This window comes from Opisthorchis viverrini (assembly GCF_000715545.1).
Source record: "Opisthorchis viverrini unplaced genomic scaffold opera_v5_127, whole genome shotgun sequence".
NCBI lineage: Eukaryota > Metazoa > Platyhelminthes > Trematoda > Opisthorchiida > Opisthorchiidae > Opisthorchis > Opisthorchis viverrini.
The window spans coordinates 931851-953407 of NW_008751785.1; the positions used below are offsets into that span (position 1 = coordinate 931851).

A 21557-nucleotide genomic window follows, 5' to 3' on the forward strand; every position below is an offset into this window, starting at 1 on the left:
TGACCGCTCTTCGATAGTCTCTCTCTGTCACGTGATACCATGTCGAAACGCTATCAAAGGGTGCTGGTTTAAGCAAAGTGCTGTAACTAAAACCATCACTAATTCTGGAGCGGATGTTTTTGAAAGTCCATGAGTCTGTGTCACATTCCCGTGTCTGGTTTGGACAAAATTACATTCCAACTGTTGATTTTCGGGGTGTCCAGTAATGAATGGGTGTTCTGATGTACTGGCGTGGCTTTAAGAAACAACCGGTACTTCAGCAAGCGAGCTTACCGTGTGGAGCCAGCGAGTATATGAATATATGGTGTCGGCTTCTTCTTGAAAGATATCCCAAAGGCGTTGAAATAACAGAAAACCAAGAACCACCACACACACGTACATTGCACTGGCTTTCGGATCGAAGTACACTGGAGTACCGTTACTACACACATCGTGTTTGGGCATCCGTCCCTTCGGCAAGTTTGTATCCATGTGTGTTTCTTTTTAGCTTTGCTCTAGTACAGCATCCCCTTATTGCAGCCTCGAAATGGTCAGATAAATCGCCCGGATTAGAGAGATTGTCCTACCAGAGAGGCAGGATAACCTATTACTTGCGATTCTTTCTTTACACGAAGGGACTAACCCTATTATCCGTAACCCACCACTGAAAGTGCAAATCCAATGAATACAACATCACTAAATAAATACAAATCACCAGCCTTCATCAACCGGCCCTTCAATTCAAGACGCGTTTTTAAGTTAATTAAAGCCTGGCAACCTACTTCAGGACCGTGGACTGACAAGCTGCACGAAGTTTTTGTTGGTTGCGCTTGTTGTGCCAGATATGCAGCTGTATTGGAGAGGTTGTGGTTGCATGAAAAACCGTCGGTTAGTGACTCTTGTATGCCTATATAATGTGGTGCGCCTACCCTTGATTTAACCTAATGGGACCGCAAGGCTGTCACCTGGTAGCTAGTCTTCCTTGCGTAAGAGGAACTCATTCGGCACCCTTTAACGTATCTGGGACAAGTACAAAAGAACGCACCGAAACTTTAGTAAATGCCGTTCCATCATTTTGCATAATGCCTCAGTGAAATCGGAAGTGACACGTTAGACCTAATCAACCCAGAACTTCAAGCTTTCCGTACGTGACACATGGTTTTTTGCACCTAACTTCACCTTCTTAACATACGAAAACCGTATTGTTGCATGGTGGTGCACAGTTGTTAGTGTTTCACCTGTTTCCCGAAAATCGTCAATATGTTCGAAATGAAACCGCAAGCAAAAATGGATGATGGCACAGTTATTTCGCTCTCTCTATGGTGCGCGAGAATGTGCGGGTGATAGTATGCTATCCCTCTCTCAGCTTAATCTTTCTTCATAGTTTGCCCATCGTTTATAAAAAATTCGGTTCACCTAACCTTGACAAATGGAAAAGTTACCGGCGATAGATAGTGGTTCAAATCTCTCAGGTTTGAAACCATGTGTCAGCATGCCGTGGTGTGCTTCTGCCTCGAAATGCCTTTCTCGCTTTCCTGACTCATGATATCCGTCCAGTGAAAAAATAATTGCTCCGTGCATGCGCGCTAATGTGCCAGGTCCCATCTATCTCTGCGTTTGGTGCTTTTAAGCGGAGCTTGTAGTGAATGAAACAGCTAAACGTGTCATGGACTAGCTTTCAGCCATTCACCTGTTCAAATATTGTCGAGTTAGCTGTGTTGCACACAATTGCTTGCTTAGGTTGTTTCAAAGTTGCACAACCAAGCACTGGTAGTCAGTCCTAGGTTGTGAATTTGTGGTTTTTGAGTCAACTGAGAAACCGAAGCGTTTTAGCAACCAAGGAACGCAACCATCCGTACAAAATTTTGCCTACACTAAAAGCAGATGGGATCGGTCCAAATATACCCTTTTTAAATGATCTAAATGCTGTGTCCATGCATCGCTAGTCTACGGAAATAGCCCTCTGTCCGCGCCTACAACTGTATAACCGAGTACCTAATCGAGGCCTAGTTTCGTTTAACCCTCTAATTCACCTATCGCGGGAGGTTCTAATCAGTGTTTTATCACAGAATTGACCGAATGAACTAGGTATTACTTAGATCGAGCGTAGTTTGTGGTACTCACCCTTCCTTTGGTTGAAACTCCATGCGCTGCCGCATCTGCTTTATGGGTCTTTACTGTCTGACACTACACGAAATCGACTGCTCTCACATGTCCTGCTTGTTCACCTTGAAATCCATCCATTCCTTCCTGGCAGTCTTCGTGGTTTTGTCCCAAAACCGGTGCGTTCTCACACCTGACAGTTCAACCTAGTTGGGTGCGTTCCACATGCTTGGCATGTGAGACATCTTTCGTGAGTATGTTTCTACTGCCTTGACGGACTAATCCGCAATTGCAGTATTTATATCGGGACTTTCATTCTGGTTTTACTCGGCCTCTATTGTTGTTGAGGATGATGGACTTGAGACATAATGGTCTTCTGTCAGGTCTCTCTGTGTGTCCAAAGCGCTGTGACTTGAAAGTGCATCTTCTCAGGCGGAAGCCAATAGCAGTAGCCCTCAATAAAGCAGTCAGACGACTTACACAGCAAGATGGTGATCTGAATATCCACACGGACGCTCTACCTTCATCTAAACCAGTAGCCGAAAATGATCCGCAGTGAATGGATAGGAAGCGTTGCCTATCAAGTTCCCTTGCCACACCATTTCTTTCGTCTAAACTTGTAATGTCGGTGACCCTATCACCTGGTTTAGTTGGTGTCGGGTCTAGTGTGAACAGCTGACTGGCACTGCCGAGGTGCGTCAGATATTTTCAAAATGGCGAATAACACGACGACTTAGTCATACTCCTTTCGTCGAGCTGGTTAGGACACATAATTCACACTTCGTTGGACTGTCTATCTCGCACATCTGTTGCTGTCCTGTTCCAGTAAAAGCAGCGTACAGTTAGCCAATCTATGAATTCACAGCTAAACATGGAAGCCCTAGCGGCTGATATCTGCTTTCATGGTTGGGGACTTCGGGATAGGGCATTGATTAATACTGATCAATCGCGCAGCCTGCGGCGCTTGTATAATAAAGCTGTCGTCGTTGATAGCTGACGCGAGTCCCCTTTGGGTAAAGTAAAAGTGACCTGACATCAGTTAGCTCTCAGCCGTCGCCTCCAGTGCATGACTATCCTCTTATTGTTGTCCCTATTCCAGGCTAATAAAATTGTGGCAGCTTGAATCAACGTATCATGGTACACGGTACCATGGTGCGCTGACAAACGAAGCTGATCTCAGCTCACGTGACTGCAGTGAAGATCACGGAGGAACAACACCAAATTGATCCATATAGTGACCAGAAGGGAGTCATACTGTGTTTGCACACTGTGTATGCGATCAGTTTTGTTGTGCTTCATCGTTACATACTAAGCAGACCAAAGCGGTATGAGTGATCTGCTGGATTGCGGTAAGGTGATTAGTCCAACAGTGGTTCCTAAAGTCATGAAATCAGACGTGAAGACAGCAAGGAGTAGGGCCGAGTAGTGTGAGGGAGACACTCAACTGATTATCAAAATATCGTGATCGCTCCAGGCATAATACTGACAAGGTCGAGTATGAACTCATATTTGTCTCCTAAAACCGGTGTTTCCACTTTGTCCATATCCTCCCCTACCAACCAGACCTTTTCTGCTTCAACCATTCTTTCTAGTCCTGTTGACCCAGGTGTCCATGGTGTTCTAGGTTCCTCCAACTCGCTCGTGTACTGTTATATCTGACTGCTGTCCCTGCTCCGGTGCCTAGTGCCGGAAGAAAACTCGCCGATAAGGAACACAGCCTTGTTGTGGACAAGCGAGTGAGTGCAGGAACGGCCCCGCGCTGTATGTTTAGGGGGCACCTATGTGACCTTGATCCAAAGCTGTCTGGTCCGCGTTTGGTGGAGTTTGAGGGTCTAAGTAGGTTTCGGGTATTATAGGATAATCTTCAGGAATCTGACCTTCCTGATACCTTTCCCTTTTGGCCGTTCAACGTAAGATTGTCGGAGCAGATGAAGTTGAAAAGGGGCGACCAGTACGGCGTCTCGATTGCAGCAATGGACCTGTCTCGGGCGGCACATGTCAAACAGTGGCTATGGTTGCCGTTCTTGGGAGGCACAACGTTTCGAGCAACAGGTTAATGTCTGGTAACCGTTCTTCCGCGTTTTGGATTGTGCACTCGGTTGACCGCAGCTGACTGACATGCCGTTTCCATATCGGTGATCTAACACGAACGTTACAAATCACCTTACCAATTATTTTGAGAACGACTCCAACAGTCCAGTTTCGGTGACCAGGGCAATGGTCCCTCACAAACACATGGCTTCCAGGCCTGAACGTTGGTTTCCCTCTTGTTGGCGATTGAAAGAACGTGAGTGTTGGCAGGATAGCCCCATGGGTAAGTTGCAACCGTCTCTGATCATCATAACCTCTTCTGGAGAGCGACCGTCCGGAGACTGTGGACTAGGATTTGCTCCATAATTCGGCAGGAACGTATCCAAGACTTCTGCCGTGGTCCCTTCCTCTTCTGTTTTTGTCAACCCGCGTATTAAAGTGTTTACGAATCGTTCGGCTTGACCGTTGAATTTGGAATGGAATGGTGAGGAAGTAACATGTAGGATACCGTGTCTTAGAACGAATTTACCAACCCGATAGGATGTGAACTGAGTACATTGTCGGACACAATGACTTCCGGGATACTGAATATTGAAAACAAATATCGCAATTTAGTGATGGTTGCCGTCGTTGTTGTCTCGGACATAAAAAAGACTCCGGACCACTTAATGACTGCATCAACAACGAGGAGGAAGCTTTGTCCGTTAATTATCCGGCAAAATCCACATGGATGCGCGACGATGGTTTTTCTGGCTATGGCCAAGACCGCGGCGCGTGTCGGTCGGGTAACTTCTGGGCAGCTGCGCAACGGAAACAACTCCGACATACATGCTTCATGTGCTCATCCATACCGAGTCAATAAACATAGCTACGAGCGAGGGCCTTCATGTGGCTTATCCTTGGACGTCCATTGTGGAACTTTGTTAGGATCCGGCTGCGAAATTTGGTGGGAACGTTGATTTGGTCACCAAAGAGAAGACAACCACTAACAATAGATAATGAACTCCGTCGTTGAAAAAGTTGCTGTAGTTCTCCTGATGAACATTTTGTTGGCTAGCTGGATTGGTGGTACTCTATTGCCTTCTGTAGTACGCTGCCATTTTCGATGGCATCGCGGACCGTGTCAAAAGTCATGGGTAGTTGGTCAATGGTCTCCAACACCAACTCATGGACGTCTGGTTCGACGGCAACGGTTGCTTTAGACCGTGGCTTTGACTGCTTTCGTCTGCTTCGTGACCTCCAGGTTTGGCTGCGTCTTCGACTAGGTTTTCGAGTCTTTGTACCCACGTTGACTGCACAGTGAACATTTGTGCTATTTATGGGGATACAATCGCACAAAATGTCATTCACCGCATTGCCAGTATACAGACAGGGGCTTTTCTTTGTTTCAATTTGTCGTCACGGGAGGTTACCTCGAAGTCGCCTTGGCAATATTGGAAGTGAGAGAGGCACTGGCACCCGTGAGTAATAGACTGCAACGTTACCTCGCGAGATTGTTCAGTAGCCTCGCTCTACTATCACTCTGCGGATGCGACTGAAGTCCACTTTTGATAGATACCTTGGTAGCTAAATTGGATTGTTCATATTTATGATGAACTCTGCCTGCATAGGTGATATAGTCTCCAGTTTCCTTTTCGCCAGTTTCACACACTGTTAGCGAATATTAAACAAAAACGAACGCTCACCGAGAATTTCTGAGAGTTGCCACACGGTTTTGTCAATAATCAGATCCTGCATGTTCTTTGCCGTGATCAAGTTAGAATATCGTGTGTATTCAGTTGTACCAGCTTTCTGAGCAATAAGCGCACTTTCCATGCATCATCTTTGTGCTTCAGTTCGACTTGGAAAATATCTTTGTAATGTCTGAACCACGAATTGAAGGTTAGACCAGCATCAGGGTCCTACTAGAGCTCCATGATGCTTTTGGCGATAGAGTCGACTGAATTTGCATTTAGCGCAGAATTTGATGGCCGAATGTTGAGTTGCTGCGTCAACACAGTCGCGCCGCTTCAAACGATTTTTTTGGTGCAGAAGAATTCCCCCCAACGCTTCAGCAGTTACTGTCATGGTTCCGTGGGTTCAGGCGTCTCCGATCTGTTGTATCTGATTGCTGTCCCCGCTTCAGTGCCTAGTTTCGGAAAAAAGACTCGCCGGGAGAGAACACAGGTTTATTGCGAACAAGCGAATGAGTGCGAAAAGTACGACGGCCACGCGCTATATTTTCAGGTGGCACTCTCTGACCTCGGTGCAAGGCTGTCTCGCACTGTCTGACCTTGATTCATGGCTGTGTGATCGGCGTTTAGTGAAGTTTGAGGATCTCAGTAGATTTCGGGGTAATCTGGTATAATATTGAGGAATCTGACCTTCCTAACGTATGGCCTACTAGCTTTATACTTTTCTGCGCAATGCACAACTTGGCGGTATTCGACCAATAATGGGTTCCCTGTGGGATAATTGACATTCTGACGTCTCCCAATGGATCGTAACGACGCCGTAATTGCCTTACTTATAGTAGATACATATCTTATCGACACTTCCATTATACGAGGTGAAATGAGAAAAACAATAAAGTTCTAGGCTCACGTCAACAGCGCATTGGCAGAAGGATTTTACCCTGTACCCACATCCGAGTGGTTGACGTCATTTCTGACGAATGATTTGTCTTGACAGCCCGAATGCATTTTGCTGGCTGTCGATCAGAGGGCTGGCGATCTGTTCGCCAAGCTTTCTAATTGGTTTGTATGCCTCCCATCACCACTAAAGGGAACGTCTTCAGTTCCCAGTAATGGTGACGAATTATTGGCAAACCAGTTGCCATGCTCGGCAACAGCCATCTGGACAACCGTCAGTGCATATTACTGCGCAAGTTGAGGTGTAACGTAACAAATTTTCTGGCCTAAACTAAAGTCAAATTTTCGGCTTACTATTCTGTAGCATGTAGTGCTTCTATTTACGCACAAATCCGACTGGAACATATCAACAACCGAGGAGTGACCAGGCTGTCTATACAGTGGAATAACAGCTAAAACCTAGAACCAAGTTTACTTTCGGATGTTTCACACAGCTGACTGTGGTTTGACTCAGATTCAACGTCTCACTGCCGATGCGTCAAACAAACAGATTATTCAATCTAGTGTTCAATATTTATTACTTATCCAGGCACTACTGCATCAATGACGTGTGGACAGTCTTGCATTCATTTTAGTCGTTACACGCAAACTCATCGTTCTCTGAGGATGCATAAAACAAAGAATTCTGCTCAGTTTGACTTTAGAATGCTACGTTAATGGCGCGACCGATCCTCAGAGTTTAATTTATCCAAGTGTTTTGGTTACGCAAGGACTCCAGTCGACGTTCTCATAAAGTCATCTTCATTCGATGCCTGTGATTATTGTGTGTGTGCCGGTTTTTAAGATTTTGTTCTTCCTTCCTTTTTGTCACGATCTGCATCCATAGGAATTCAATTCCTCGTGATTCTGATGGTGATTTCCTCGACTTGGCCAAAGCAGAAGGATCCTATGCTGCAGCGTAAGTTTTCCTGGATCTCACAGACTCTCGCTTCTCGCCGTTTTCCGGAGTTTCTTTTGGTTATCAAACTGACTAGCATTGGTGGTTCATCTCACGATTTTATTCACCCAATTCCGTAATCGGTGCCCACAGCTGACGACTTCTTAAACAGATGTCACCCTAAAGTAACCCACAAAATAGCGAAGACCACGTTAAATGGTTTTCGAGACCCACTTGTGTTTCCTAGTATTCCTGATCAGAAGTGAACTGGAAGCTTTTGCCCTTTATCTCCACTCTTGAAATATCCCAAGCTGGAGGAGCTGCATTCTGAGCTTTAAATTCCATACACCTCGCGTTGCTTTCTCCTTTGGTTTCTGTGCATGAAAGTAGCTGAATTTCAACGACACTTCCGTGTCCCCTTGGTTCGCCACTTTAATCATTAAACAAAACCACACTCCCTAATCACTCCAAGCATGGTGTTCGGACTCATTTACTGACTGCTAACCGTCACAACGTTGTGTGCCGGTTTGTGCCCCTCCCTCATCCATTGAACCATACTGGGTGTCATCCATGCGACACTCACAGGACCTTGTATTTCCGGTTAATTGATGGACAGGAGTCAGACTAACGGTCTTCTGGCGCTTCTACTTTGAGTTTGAAACCTATGCTACATATTCCTTAATTTTGCACTTCTTCGGCACTCTCAGGCCAAGCACCGCTGTCTTAATGTCAGGCTTTGTTTGAGGGCTCTAATCAACCTTCCGTCTGTGTTTTAGCGTTCTGTCAGTATTAGGGCCCACACAACCGTGAGCTTTACGGATAAAAGTACACTTCCGCCACATCGGCCGTTGCGCTTCTGCTGACTCGCTCCATTAGTTTACTACAGTCCGGCGGGTAAGCAAAATATGCGAGTACTGATGCCTCACATCCTTCTTCATTGTTGTTTTTTAACTCCGGTGGGAACACCGGATCAGCAATTCTGAAGTACGTCGAACGGTATTCGGGAGAAATAACTCACCCTCGATAGATGAACCGATCACACTGCATAGGTTGCGCTAGCTTGGTCACGTGCTGCGTATGCCAGTCGACCGACTTCCTCGAAGGGCTCTTTTCGCACAACCACGTGAAGGGTGGAAGAGAGCTAGAGGCGGTCAAACAATGACTTGGCAGCGAAGTATGAAAGCCTTTACCACCAAACTCTTCCTGGATGGGAACCCCGAGACGGGCCACATCAATGGCTAGAGACATGGCCCAGTCGCGCCCTCAATGGTGCTCGTGCATCCAAGCTATTGCCTTCAATGCATAGCTCCTTTTCCAACCCCCCCCCACACACCCCAATTGACAGCCCACTGACAGTGCTGGATTTATGCACCAATTTATCAGCTCCCGCTTGCAATGCGCAGCTACCTACCCCCCCTCCGCAAATCATCGGTGAACGAAATTGGCAGCTACAACCACTGTACGACGAGTACGCGGTTATTACAGCGTATGATGATGATGATTATTATTATTTTTAACTCCTGTCCTGTCAAACCAGGAATCGAGTTGCTGTTGTATTCACTCTGTATATGCCTCACAAGTCTTTATAGTGATTCTAATCCGCGATCTTCTGGTTAGTAGTTGAAAACTATCATTTCGCCTGGTGTAGCTGAGCAATGGTGACCAACTCACATCTAAGCAGGATATAGCACCAGTCTTCTTCAATCATACAATTTGTGTCACGTGATCTATTTTCGACTGGCTCCCCAAGTGATGTCTTCGTCACTTTAAGAGCCATGTGATTTGTTACATGCTTTCCTTTCCGAGCAGGTTACTTTCGCTTTATTGCTTCCTTGGGGGGTCTTTATTGTTGTTTTGTGGACCTGATTACCACGCCATAACAGCTTCCGTGCTCCTGTTGAATCGCAGGGCAGCTAGGTACGGCAATTCCATAATGTTTTTATTATTATTGGAGATTCCGACCGTTCTTCGTTTTAGATTGAAGCCCTGAACTCACTTTTCCAGGGAGTTTACATGATCAACTGATCAGATCTCTAAGCTGAATTCTCGACTGGTAAAACGTCACCATACAGACACTATTGTTCTCTCTAAGGACACTTACATCAGCTAGGTTTCAGCGAGGAATGCATATTTATTCTGGGGACACAAGTTTAAGTAAGGTGTTTCGGCGATCTTCCAGCGCATCACTATCATGTAATGCTTAGGAAGCGTCTTAGCTGAAACAATTGAACTGCTCATATATAGGCAGAAGCAATCGAGTTGTCGAGTTGTGAAGCCATAATAAAAGCTATTGGATCGAAACAAGGCTGAACACTTGTGTCTCAACTTCCCTGTCCAGGCTTGGCCAACCCGGCAGTATCCCAGCCCTCGTGCTTCCTTCTGGTGGCATGGCAGTTAGGCACCGAAAGGGTGCTACAGACGAACGCTATTATTTTCCGGTGATTATTTGAGGCTGGTATAGTTTTAGCAATGCGTGGGATTTATACATGTAGGATTTCTGTGCCGATGTTATTCCTGTCCATGCACTGTAGGTAGCAAGATCTCATTCCACGGCTATATTTAGCTCCTTCCCCATCCGCCACCCATTGGTTACCAAACGTCTGCAACCCGGTTGTGCTAGTTGGAATCTTTGCAGACTGTTACTACGCTCGTGACATTTCACGGTAATCTGATTACGCTGTATGATCGCCGCAATCAATTTCTTGTCACTCACCGATCATGTGTTAGTACCGCGCGAGTCCGGAAACGTGACTGGCAGCACAATCGTGGTTATCGAAACGCTTATATCATTTTCCGTTACGTTCTTCATTAGTTCCCATTAGTTTGTGATTCAATCACATTTGTTGGCATCCCCATACCACTGTTACCAAATGCGAGTTAGTTTTAGAATAACTTCCTTTATGTGTGCATCCTGTTTGACCTGCTTTTCCAGCCTACTTGATCAACATCACTTGCTTACTTACATCGCTAAGTGCTGATGAAATCAACAGTGCTAGCGAAAACACCGTCGACCTATCTTATATGGGTGTTATTTTCAAACAAGCTAGAGCGAACGGAGTAGGGTTTTGTCGTGTGCTTGATGTCATACACCGGAAAGCACCTCTTACGAATCACTTGGAACAATAGAAACCGTGAAGTGATGTACGTATCTCGAAAGTTGCTTTAGTTCTGATTATAATGTGACTAATAAAGGTGACACGCGGATCTCGAAACTTTGATTTGAATTGCCCCATTTACATTCACTCAGTTTATCATCAACCGCTGTGGGCTGTGTGTGGATACCTGCGAAGTGAACTGTATTCTGCCGTGCATTTTTTCATGCGCGCGGAGTATAGTACAGATTGATCCCCCATTACCCCAATGACCATGGCTGACGGGCTTTTGTTGATGCACGCTTCATAAGAAGACTACAAAAGTTAGCGGTCTTATCTTACCAACTTATCGTCTACTAATGTGGTAGCTGTTTTTCTTCCTTAAATCATACCGGAGTGAATGGTTTTGACCGGGCAAAAAGGTTTGAAGGAGATTAAAACGTGTCTTCGTTTTACTTATGCCATCTGCATTCTTGAGTAGGGTCTTTGAGGCATACCCTACCCGTGGCTTTAGACGTACCAGGATCTTACGGCCGGTCGGTACCAGGAATATTCGCTTTCTTTTACTAACTTCCTATCCGTGTGCGCATCTCAGAATGCTTTTCGTAGGTGATCAATGGGTCACTTCCCTGATGTGGTTTCTCCTTTTGTCTCAGGAATTTCTTCACAGCATTTACTCTGGCTGAATGGTATGCATGTCCGACACGGATATTACTGTCAACAGCGATAATGGTTGTGTTACATAGAATTTGGTTTGTGTAAACCAGCTCGACTGACTCATTTATGTCAGTAAGATCTTTCCCCTCTATTGGAATTATCAGGTTGGATTGGGAGAGGAAGTTGGTTTTTTGCCTCTGACTACCAGTTACATGCGGATCATCCAAGGATACGCACTCACCCACTGCACTTATGTAATTGTCGAGTCTAATTTTGTAATGTGTGACCTATTCCAGCCACGGCGGTGATGGTCCTGATTATTCCTGCGCAGAGCTTTCTCAACCTTACCTCCAGTTCTATACATCTACCTCACATACCCAAATGGTTGTATCGATTATTTTCTGTTTGGTTCTCCTAGTCTAGTTCAGTGGTAAAACATACATACTGAAGTAGCATGTTTTATTTTTCTATTGTTCGCATTTATCATCAGTGCATTGTCGCTTTCTGATTTTTGGGTCACGGCTATGCTGTGGCACAAGACCTCTCTGTTCCACCGTGATGCTGAACGCTCCCACCCAGTTCTGGTTTCTCAAACTTAGACCCTTTTTGGTCGACCCACTGAGGGCTATTTTCTCACATCCATTGTTTTCGTCCCTATAGTGGCCTCCGCACTGGATACTCACCTCAAATTACAGGACCTCTAGTTTCAGTGTGCCTCACCTCCATATTGCTGGCTGGTTTCAGCTAATTCATCTAAGGCACTCAATATAGCAAGCGTTCATTTTCAATCAAATTTTCAATCAAACCCCAATCCCGTTTGCGGCACCACATATGCTGTGGTGAACCCTTTAGTGGACAATTTTGTTTAATCTGTAGCACTAAGGTTTGTCATACTCTCAATTTCAAGCTTTCGGACAGGTTTCAGCATGCAGTGGTCCATTGCCGTTGTTCGCTGGCCATTGCGGATTGCAAGATGTCCTTCAGGGCAATAGTATGCTTGTCATTTTCTCCACGTCAGATGACTGACATATTCTTCCTCCTGTCCTCCGCTGACTCTAAAAATGTGTTTCCTAACGATACACTGTTTAAACAATGTGCACGCACGCTTGTCTCTCCCTTTCTGTTTTTTTCACTACACCGGTACAGCTATCTCACTGTGTGGTTATTTTTCCCCCTCTCTCTGTGCCCTCTCGCTATAACCATTCTTACCTTGTGCCTTATCTGGGCTTGCTGCCGGGTTCTGATGTTTATCTAATGTGGTTACGTCCATGTAAGTGTCTGCATTTTCTGCCTCGTTGTGCCCCCACGCGCCACGCCGCATCCGTTTCTCTCTGTAATGTGAGCGTCCATGTTCATAGCCGTCGTATGTTCTTCGTTTTCTGTTTATAACCGCATTCTTCGATTGTGTTTATTCCTTCCGTAGTCTGATATTATTTGTCTCCTACCCAGGATTTTTTTTTAAATTTTTTGGGGGATATCCATAGAAATAAGAGCAAGTCATTTGTTTCCTAATTGGGATTGGGGATTTCATGGTGTTTCGTACCTGTTCTGTCTATGCTGAGTGGCCGATATGCTTTCGCTTGCTCGGCTTAAGCAGCAGTAATTATCGTTGAAACGAAATAGCTTTTTTAGTCACGTCTCATCCAGATGATCTATATGCCATATTCCCCGTGTCATCAGTCACATTCCCCTTTTCTCCAAAGGGGAGCTTCCTTTAGCTTAATGATCGAAACGACTGCCCTTCTTGTACGCGGCTTTTCGGATGTCTGGTTAGCTCAGCTGGCTTTTCAGCACGTTCTGTCTACCATCACCACGAGGTGCTCCTGGGTCAAATTGGTTGAGTTAGGTACATACAATCTTACGCAGGCGTGTGTATCCGCGTTCAGTTACTTGACTGTTCATCATCGTCAAGTTACACAAGCCCTCGCGAGATCAAATCACTCACGAAACCATCATGTAATGTAGTGCTCATTTTCCGTTAAGACACCTCATTACATCCCCATATGGAGAAAATGTATCTCCAGAACCGAGTAAATTTGACTCTTGGTTCGCTAAACAGTCTTTTTACTCCTCATGAGTAATTTCACAACCGAACTGCGCTTTTCTGTTCTTCTGGGTCTAATAGTCGACGTCATTTTAAGTGGATGATATACCTTACTTCTTCAGCGCGCTCCTAACTAGAGTGGACTGGACTCTTAATTTGTCAACCCTAACGCGGCTTTTTTTTACTTTCTGTTTTTAAATTCTATTGGTAGAGTTTGTTGCGCTCATCCACTGCAGTGTTTGAATACTTGTGAGCTTCTCTTTTCCCCTCACACAGTGATGACCGGCGGTCTGTTGGCTCTCCTAGGTATGCATGGGCCCCAAACGCTGATCGAGATATCCCCAACTCGGAATCTATGACTTCTGTTCCATGTAAGTGAAGCATTATCTCTCTGGCGTTTTTTGAATTGATTTAGTTTTTGTGGATACCACGTGCACAAACCTCATGGTGATTGGAGACCAAGGATCCTGTGTAACCGGCCACTAGCTGCACTGTTGCACGATATCGATGGGGTTAACTTAGTCTGAGTTCAAAATGACCTGACCCAAGGCTGTCGTCTGATGGGATGCACACTTAGTGCTGGAATAATAGTGCGGGCTACACTGAATGGAACTTCGTTCCGCGAGGTACGAGCATACCAGTCACAGCAAGGGTGGCGAGACCCCGCAGTATGAGTACTCCTATTACTTTGTGATCTGAGGGTAAAGTCTTACTGTCCTCTGCAATGCCAGTGTGAGATCGGTAAGTTGCTTCTTGCAGGTGACTATCACGTCCAGATTTATCAGAGCAGCGATGCTGCCGTTCCCTGCAGGGAGACGGATTAGAAGTCGGCCCTGAAAATCACACATTTCAGTCGTTCAACCGTTGACCTCTGGAGAATTATCCAATACGGTCAAGTAACGAATAAACCTTGCCATGAACCCAATAGACTCCAAACCCACCTGATGTGTGCGGCAGCATCAGAAGTGTCTATGTCTTACTTCTTGCACTCTCGGTTTAGGCCACCTCTTACAACCGAGCACATACAGAAACTGTCGAGAAAACCTCGTCAGACCTTGTGGGCAAGATGTTTGAGTCAGGCTTCAAATGGGGGTACTTCAACTAAACCCTCTTCTTGACTTGATGCCATTGTAATGCAGGTAACATTAAATAACGAACTATTCCTCTTTACGGTTTGTTGTGTGCTTCATACCGGCAAACTGATAGTGCTACTGCAAAACTGCATGCATTTAAAGCCGAACCTTCTGACTGGATGAGCTGATTGAGGTGGTAAACAAATTTGTCTGAGTAGCTAAATCAGTCCCGGTGATCTTACTAAAGACTATATTTCCATCCGGGTCGTTAATCACGGAGCATCATTTATGGAGGAGGTCGAGCTTATACTGTTGTGGTGCCAGAAACCTGGACGCTGCCTCTTAACGACGTCAAAATACTTTCAGTATTTGACCATACGTGTCTTCGGAGCATTGGCTCTGTCTGGAACATGGGATCAGTAATGCACGTTGAGTGCTTTTCGGGCAAATACCTTGCACACAATCGGTGAATTGGCACACCATAAGTTACATTGACTTTGTTACACCATTCGGTCCACTTCTTCCGAGGGCCCTTCGCGTACAACCGCGCGGAGGGTTAAATCGAGCCAAGGGAGGGCTTACAATTGGCAACGAATTATGGAAGCCTCTACTAGCGTTGGAGACGATGGCCCAATCAGTTCGTTGACGTCGATTGTTTCTGTTTGTTCGGTACGGCAGTGAGATCTACGGAATGAAGGCGATAGCTTTGATGCGTAACCGCGATTGACTGTGTGGCTCAGCTGAATCTGCCAGGGTCTCTAGCCATAGGTTTCTCTCGTCCCCTGGTCCCCGACGGGACGTGACTGGGTTGACTGGTAGGGGCTTTGATAATTCGTTGCCAGGTCATGGACCGGTCTCCCCTGGGTCGTGTTTATTCGACAGAGGAACTGAAGTGGACAAGGAACGTTCGATACAAGACTGGGCGCAGGCAAATGACCTGGCATACGAACCACATAGCCTAACCAGCGCAACCTGTGGATGAGGCCAACTGATATATTGAGGGTAAGTAAACTTTCCAGAAAGCAGTGACCTACCTTAGCATTACCGCTCTGATGTTTTCCCCAAATCCGCGCAGTGCTTCGGAAACACCGACTGTCAAACACATACAATGTTCAAAGATCTCTCACCCTCTGCACACGAGCTACAGAGACTCTTCGCGGTTGATGAACTGAATGCTTTTGCATAAACTGTTGTGTTCCCGAAGGAGAGCGAATGGGCACGCGTGCCTCCCCCCCATAATGTCGTGATCAGAGTCCAATGGTATACTTCAAAATGAACGACAGTGTTCTATCGAAGCTCTCCACCGGTAACTGATTGCAACATGGTCCAGCCAAGTTCACAGTTGTTTGCGTCCAAGCCAAACAGTCTGAGTGCTTGTGCTGACAGTTTTTGCTGCCTAGGAACAAATGTGTAGCACATATTTGAAGAAGTCGCTCCCTGTTATCTGTAAAGCGAGCGACAACGCCGAATCGATCACCAATATGGATCTCTTCAGGACAGTCGACCAACCTGAGTTTTCATACCACATGCTGGAATCACGATATTTGTATTTCTTGCTGACCGAAGTGGCTGTGACAAATCAAGCTAGAAACTTTCTGTCTCAATGTATGAGATGTCGCCTGTCGAAGTGCATGATGACACGCAAACGAATACTGTTTTTCAGATGCTGAAATAACGACTATACAGTTTATCGGAACAGGGACTAGTAGTCGATTTCAAGGCTCCTACGAGGTCACTCGAGTTCAGACTTATTGTCCTAAAAGATTGATGTGCCCGAACTTGGACTGCCTTCACCCTCTTACAAAACGGCCATGACACTGGCAGTTTTTTCAGGCAATTCTGTATCTCTCGTTTCGCTGCATACATGGAGTTCGCAACACAGGATTTCCTTCTCCCTGTGCGAAACAGTGGCAACACATCTTAATGTGGGACTTTGGATGGTGAAAAGGCCGGTGCATACAGAACGTATTTATTCCATGTTATTTGATACGAGGAAGGTTGCTTCCTTCACTCAACTTCGAACCAGGCGATTCTCCAATAGCGTTTTATGACGTTCCGGTTATTTTTACTAAAGCTAATCTTCTAACTTCCCCCATTCCGTTGGCTACTAATTGCCCTTTTCCGTTTTAGTGCCAACCTCATCGAGTTAAAAGTCACAATCCATATACCTAGTCAACATGCCACCTACTTGGCCTCATTCATCCCGTCCCCGATTCACATGCGAATCTCGCGCACAGGCCCATCCAGTTATTTGTTGGCCCAATTCATTGGTCCGTCATTCCCAAACTTCTGTCTTCCGTCTTTTTGTTCTGTGTCGGCGTATCTGCTGGATACCTTCTCGCATCTTCGGAACCAGCCTGATCAACCTACTGGAGTGGTTGTCGCCTGCGCGTTTTGTGCGCGCATATTCTCCATCACAATCGATTTTCCCCCGATTTCTTAGTTAATTCATTCAGTCTTCTACCAATTTCCAGCAAAGGCCGTATGAATCAGAAATTCACGCGTAAATGCACTCACTTCCATTCGCCTTTCAAAACGCCATTTTCCCCACCCGTCTTTTAACACCTAGTTGTCCCACGTTCCTCCTGAGACCTGGCAAAATTCGGAGCATTTCATCCATAACAGCACGGAAATCTTACTTCTGTACACAAATCAGTATCTGCTTGGGCACAGATGTCTATCTCTATCGGCCATCCGTTTGATCGTCGTTTGTCACCTGGATCATTTCATCATTTGAGTTTCCCACTGCCGCCGCTCTGCTTTTGCTATCTATCCGTGACTTTGTTCGCGATACTTGATTTTTTCACCCTCATACCGAGCGTCATAGGGTGTTGGATTTCGTTTTGTTTCTTTTTTTGTTTGTTCGGGTATGGCTTCTCATAGTGCTGGGCCACACGCCAATTGGTTGTTTGCACCATCTGCCAGTTTGATCTGATATACGCATTAGTACCCGGTTGGTAACCAAGCTGCTGTTTCGCGCTGAACCTCTCAGGTTTCAGCCCATCACCATAGATTCATATCTCCTTTTGATATGCACACTTAGATCAATCAATCATCATGGTAACTGCCCTCTGCTTATAATCCACAGCCTTTGTTTTTTTTTCTTTTTGGCACCCACTCTCCTTGGGATGTTTCTCTCCATTCTGTATAGCTCTGTGTTAATTGATTGGCTAGAATCGAGATCTCGACTAGGGCATTGTTTTGTTTTGGTCGGCTTCATCTTCAGTAGTCGTTTGCATGCAGTATCCTTTTTGCTTTTTATCGTCATCATCGCTGCTGCGGACGTCGTAAGTACTCTGACCACTAGTATTTTTCCCACTATGCTCGGGAAAACTGCCCAGTGAATAAGTTGGAAGAAAAGTACATACCATTTTAAAACTGTTGACTAATATCATTAAGGTAAAAAGGATGAATTAAGGTAAAAGGCGGTCCAGCGTTCTCTCCGCGGAATCCATCTCCTAGTTGTCGCTAACTCCGAGAAAGTTTTCCTACTGTTCGGCCAGTTTACTTCATCACCAACACAATGTTTGAAGTGAAGGGATCAAAGAAACTCTAAAACACTAAGCTCACTTTAAGTAGACGAATATTACTACCCTTATCAATATTTCCGATCCTCACATCGCCCTTTCTCGGAGCAGGCATTTACGCGAGTATTTCTCTAGTGAATCGGTACTCTACTGTGCATCGCTGGCACATAAATCCTAAGTAACAACGTACGGTGCCAAATCGTTCAGATTGGGCTATTAACACCCACCACGGGTTGAACTGACCCTCCGTTTCTCAGGAAAGTCAAGATTTCATTTATCCAATTATCAACATTGTCCAAGCCATTCGAAACACTGTGCTTTTGATTCATTGTCATCAGAACAGTCAAACGGTATAAGTTGCGAACTGTTAGCATTTCAAATTGTTTCAGTCGGGCACGTAAAACGCTCAACATTGATGAGTAATGATTATGTTAATAACGACTCAAATACACATAAAGGCGCTACTCTGAAGCAGACCTGGCTTAGGTTCAGTTCCAAGGTAGTTGGGCATATGGAACCAACATATTGTCTGACTTACTCTTCTCATACACACCACTCCACGGAAAGCTATCAGTTTCGACTGCATGATGGTATGGTGCAAACGTGAACGCGATCAGCCGGTTGGTTTTTCTCATTGGTATGCTTTGCAACTGATGACCTCCAGTGATGTTGACCCGTGCTCCAAGACCTTTAGTAACTGGTTTGCCAAATATTCCAAGGTCATTTGAGAAAGAAGTCGATCTTTCTAAATAAATATCATTAGCAAGGGGAGATATAGCAATTTGGAACGGGATGGTCGCCTCAAAATGTAGTCCATCAATCCGTCGCATGTGAATGTACGAACCATCCGGGCCTTCTTTGTGGTGACCAATGTATTCTAGTGCAATACCATTCGATGCATACGAAGACGCCTGTTCAGTAATACGGCTATGGAAACCATTGCCAGGTATTTGACCGAACCAGGTAAGCCGCTGTCGGGGACTAACTTGTAAAGAGGTTTTTCAGATACTTCCTGGATCTGTCATGATTATGAGTAGTGTGTTGGGTGCTAAGAGTTGAGAGTTTTGGAATCAAATTTCTCCGGAGATCTGTGAAATGTACGCTGTTGTTGGTGAGGACAAACAAGGCTCAACCGCTTGGCTGTGGTCGTTTATTCCGGCATAGGCCCACTTCCCTTACGGGACTCATGTTAGTCGGTTACGGGCTACGCTAGCATGAAGCTCTATATTCCAGAAAGTCAACTCTTTACAGTCTCAAATGACCAACATAGTCTTGCCGTGAAATCCTTTGAAAATGTGGTAGACAGAGTCCCCGTTCTTAGCCTGTCTTGTTTGCTTAGCTCTGAAGTGCAAAGCCCCGAACCGACCGAAATGCATGCTATCTCCATGCCCCCCTAACCAAATTTCCGCAGATCCTAGATATAAAGTTTTTTTAGTGGATTCAACCAGTTGCTGACCTGCAGTCGCTTTGCTGTCGAATAATATGAGTGTTTCATCTGAGCTGGATCATCGATCCTTTGGCAGGATTTTTCTCAAAAGTCTACGTGCCTGCGGACTGGCTGATAGACCTCACCTGAGCATGGACCTTTTTAAGCAGCTTCTGCTTCGATCACAAATACCTTACCACTGGTGCATGATCAGAATGTGGTTTCATGCTTCAACACCCACCAGGTTAGTCCGAATGAGGACAAAAGGGCTTCTGTGGCTAGGGTTTTAGGACCCCTGATCACGTCTCCATTGTACATCTACGTTTCCAAACCCGCTAGCAATATTCTTAAACGGCACCCAAGAAGAACCTTAAACTGAATTCCCCCAAAGAAGTAGGACCCAGACCCCACTTGAAGTGGTGTTTTATTACTTTGTAGCCCACACTAGTTAACAGGACACCTCGTTCGAAGCTTAGCACTGATTCGGTCCGCTAGTTGGGTCAGGGTTCATTGCTCACCCTAAGACTCGATAACAATTGCAACGTGGTAGCTTGCCCGACGAGGCTTTTTTGTCGCAGGCTTAACGCTGCTCATAAGAAGCTTTTCTGAATTAAAGCTCTTACTGGTTTTAAGCATTCCTCCCAACGTAATCAACATGAGTTCGGATTTATCAAGGATCTCTTCTGTACAATAATCTCCAGTTTGTGAATCGGGCACAAGTAGAAACTGGCGATGTATCTAGAGCAGCTCACCTTACGTCTTCTTGAAATTCACATGAATTTTACTGTTTGTCGTTCACCCCATGGTGTACACTTGGTAAACTTAAGAGGTAAACGGAAATGCACGCAATGCGTTATTTTGTGAAGATACACTGGTTTATTTGCTATTTGGGTTAGTGCCAAAATGATACATAACTGGAGCTGACATTTGCTATATTCTTACGGTTAGTATGCTTCTTAAATGCCTTCTCATTCTTCAGAACGATATTCAGGGGATCGGTAGCAAATTTGATAAACCATTTGGTATCCCGTTACCAGTTTTGGGCTCATCCAATAGTCGTAGTCACCAGCATTCTATACATCTAGTGGAGATTCCGCGAATTATGCTGGTGGTGAATCAGGTGAATCTCTCGTCAGCCAATCAAGTGATGCTGTATAGGAGAGTGTACTTGTGTCTAACTTATTTCTCATCTGAACAGTGATTTGGACGTGTGTATAGGCAAACACCATCTCAATTGTAATGCTGACAATTATAAACTGCTAATCCACTGGGCTGATGTGCGGCGAATTAACTGAAGTTCTGGTCTACGAGCGTGAAAGACAGGCTTTCTTAGTAGCTCAGTTAACAGGGTACTTGTCCGGCAAGAAGGATGTCGGTGGTCCAAGTCCGTCTCTAGATGTCTAGGTTCATGCCGCGTGTACCTGGACTTTCCGGTTCGAGATCCGTCAGATCCGCTTTGCTTTCAACAAACAGTGTATTCGTTTGTTAATGAGAATTTGTTTCCCTTTAATTTGACTAAACCTCCGTAGCTAGGCCTACACACTCAAGCACTGGTGATGCTCTACCCGTTTGATGACGAAACGTTCGCAACGGGGCTGCGAATCTCAGCTATCCAACGAACAAATTTCCTGCCTAAAGCCCAGTCGGCACTGAATCATTTGCCACATTCATGGTTAAGGTTGTCGCACTCAGTAGCCTAGCCAACTAACCTAATTGATATTACCGCTCATAGATTCTGAATGCAAGGCGGTAAAACTAATAGGCATAAGTAGGCATGGAAAAGCAATCGCGAATTCCGGGCCAACCTTCACTGAGTTGCTAATTTTCGTTCCCCGACTTAATGGGAATCGGGTTTTACAACTGTGGGACCCAGGATTGTGGGCTGACCCCACCTTTGTTACCGACCCCTGTCTGAAACGACTTGGTTGAAAGATGATGGTAGATGAAGTGAGGCGTCTTCAGGTTTTCGACCACCGATGCCTCAGAAGCGTGGCTGGCTGGTTTCGGATGGCGTCAGCCTATCAGCAACGAGGCGATTAGAAAACGGGTATTTGGTTGTGCTGCAGGCACCTCAATCCGGGAAAACATCCAGCATCATCGACTACGATGGCTCGGTCA

The 21557-nt window shown here is 45.5% G+C and overlaps 1 protein-coding gene across 1 annotated transcript in view; it reads left to right on the plus strand.

Moving 5' to 3' along the window:
- T265_06310 (hypothetical protein) overlaps nucleotides 1-17777 on the plus strand; it is a gene marked incomplete at both ends in the record, with an annotated part of 74029 nt that extends 56252 nt beyond the window's left edge. Inside the window, one exon of the mRNA XM_009171537.1 lies at nucleotides 16617-17777. Coding sequence (XP_009169801.1) covers nucleotides 16617-16929 — 313 coding nt within the window. The remainder of the gene's footprint in view (nucleotides 1-16616) is intronic.
- Between the last annotated feature and the right edge of the window lie 3780 nt (nucleotides 17778-21557).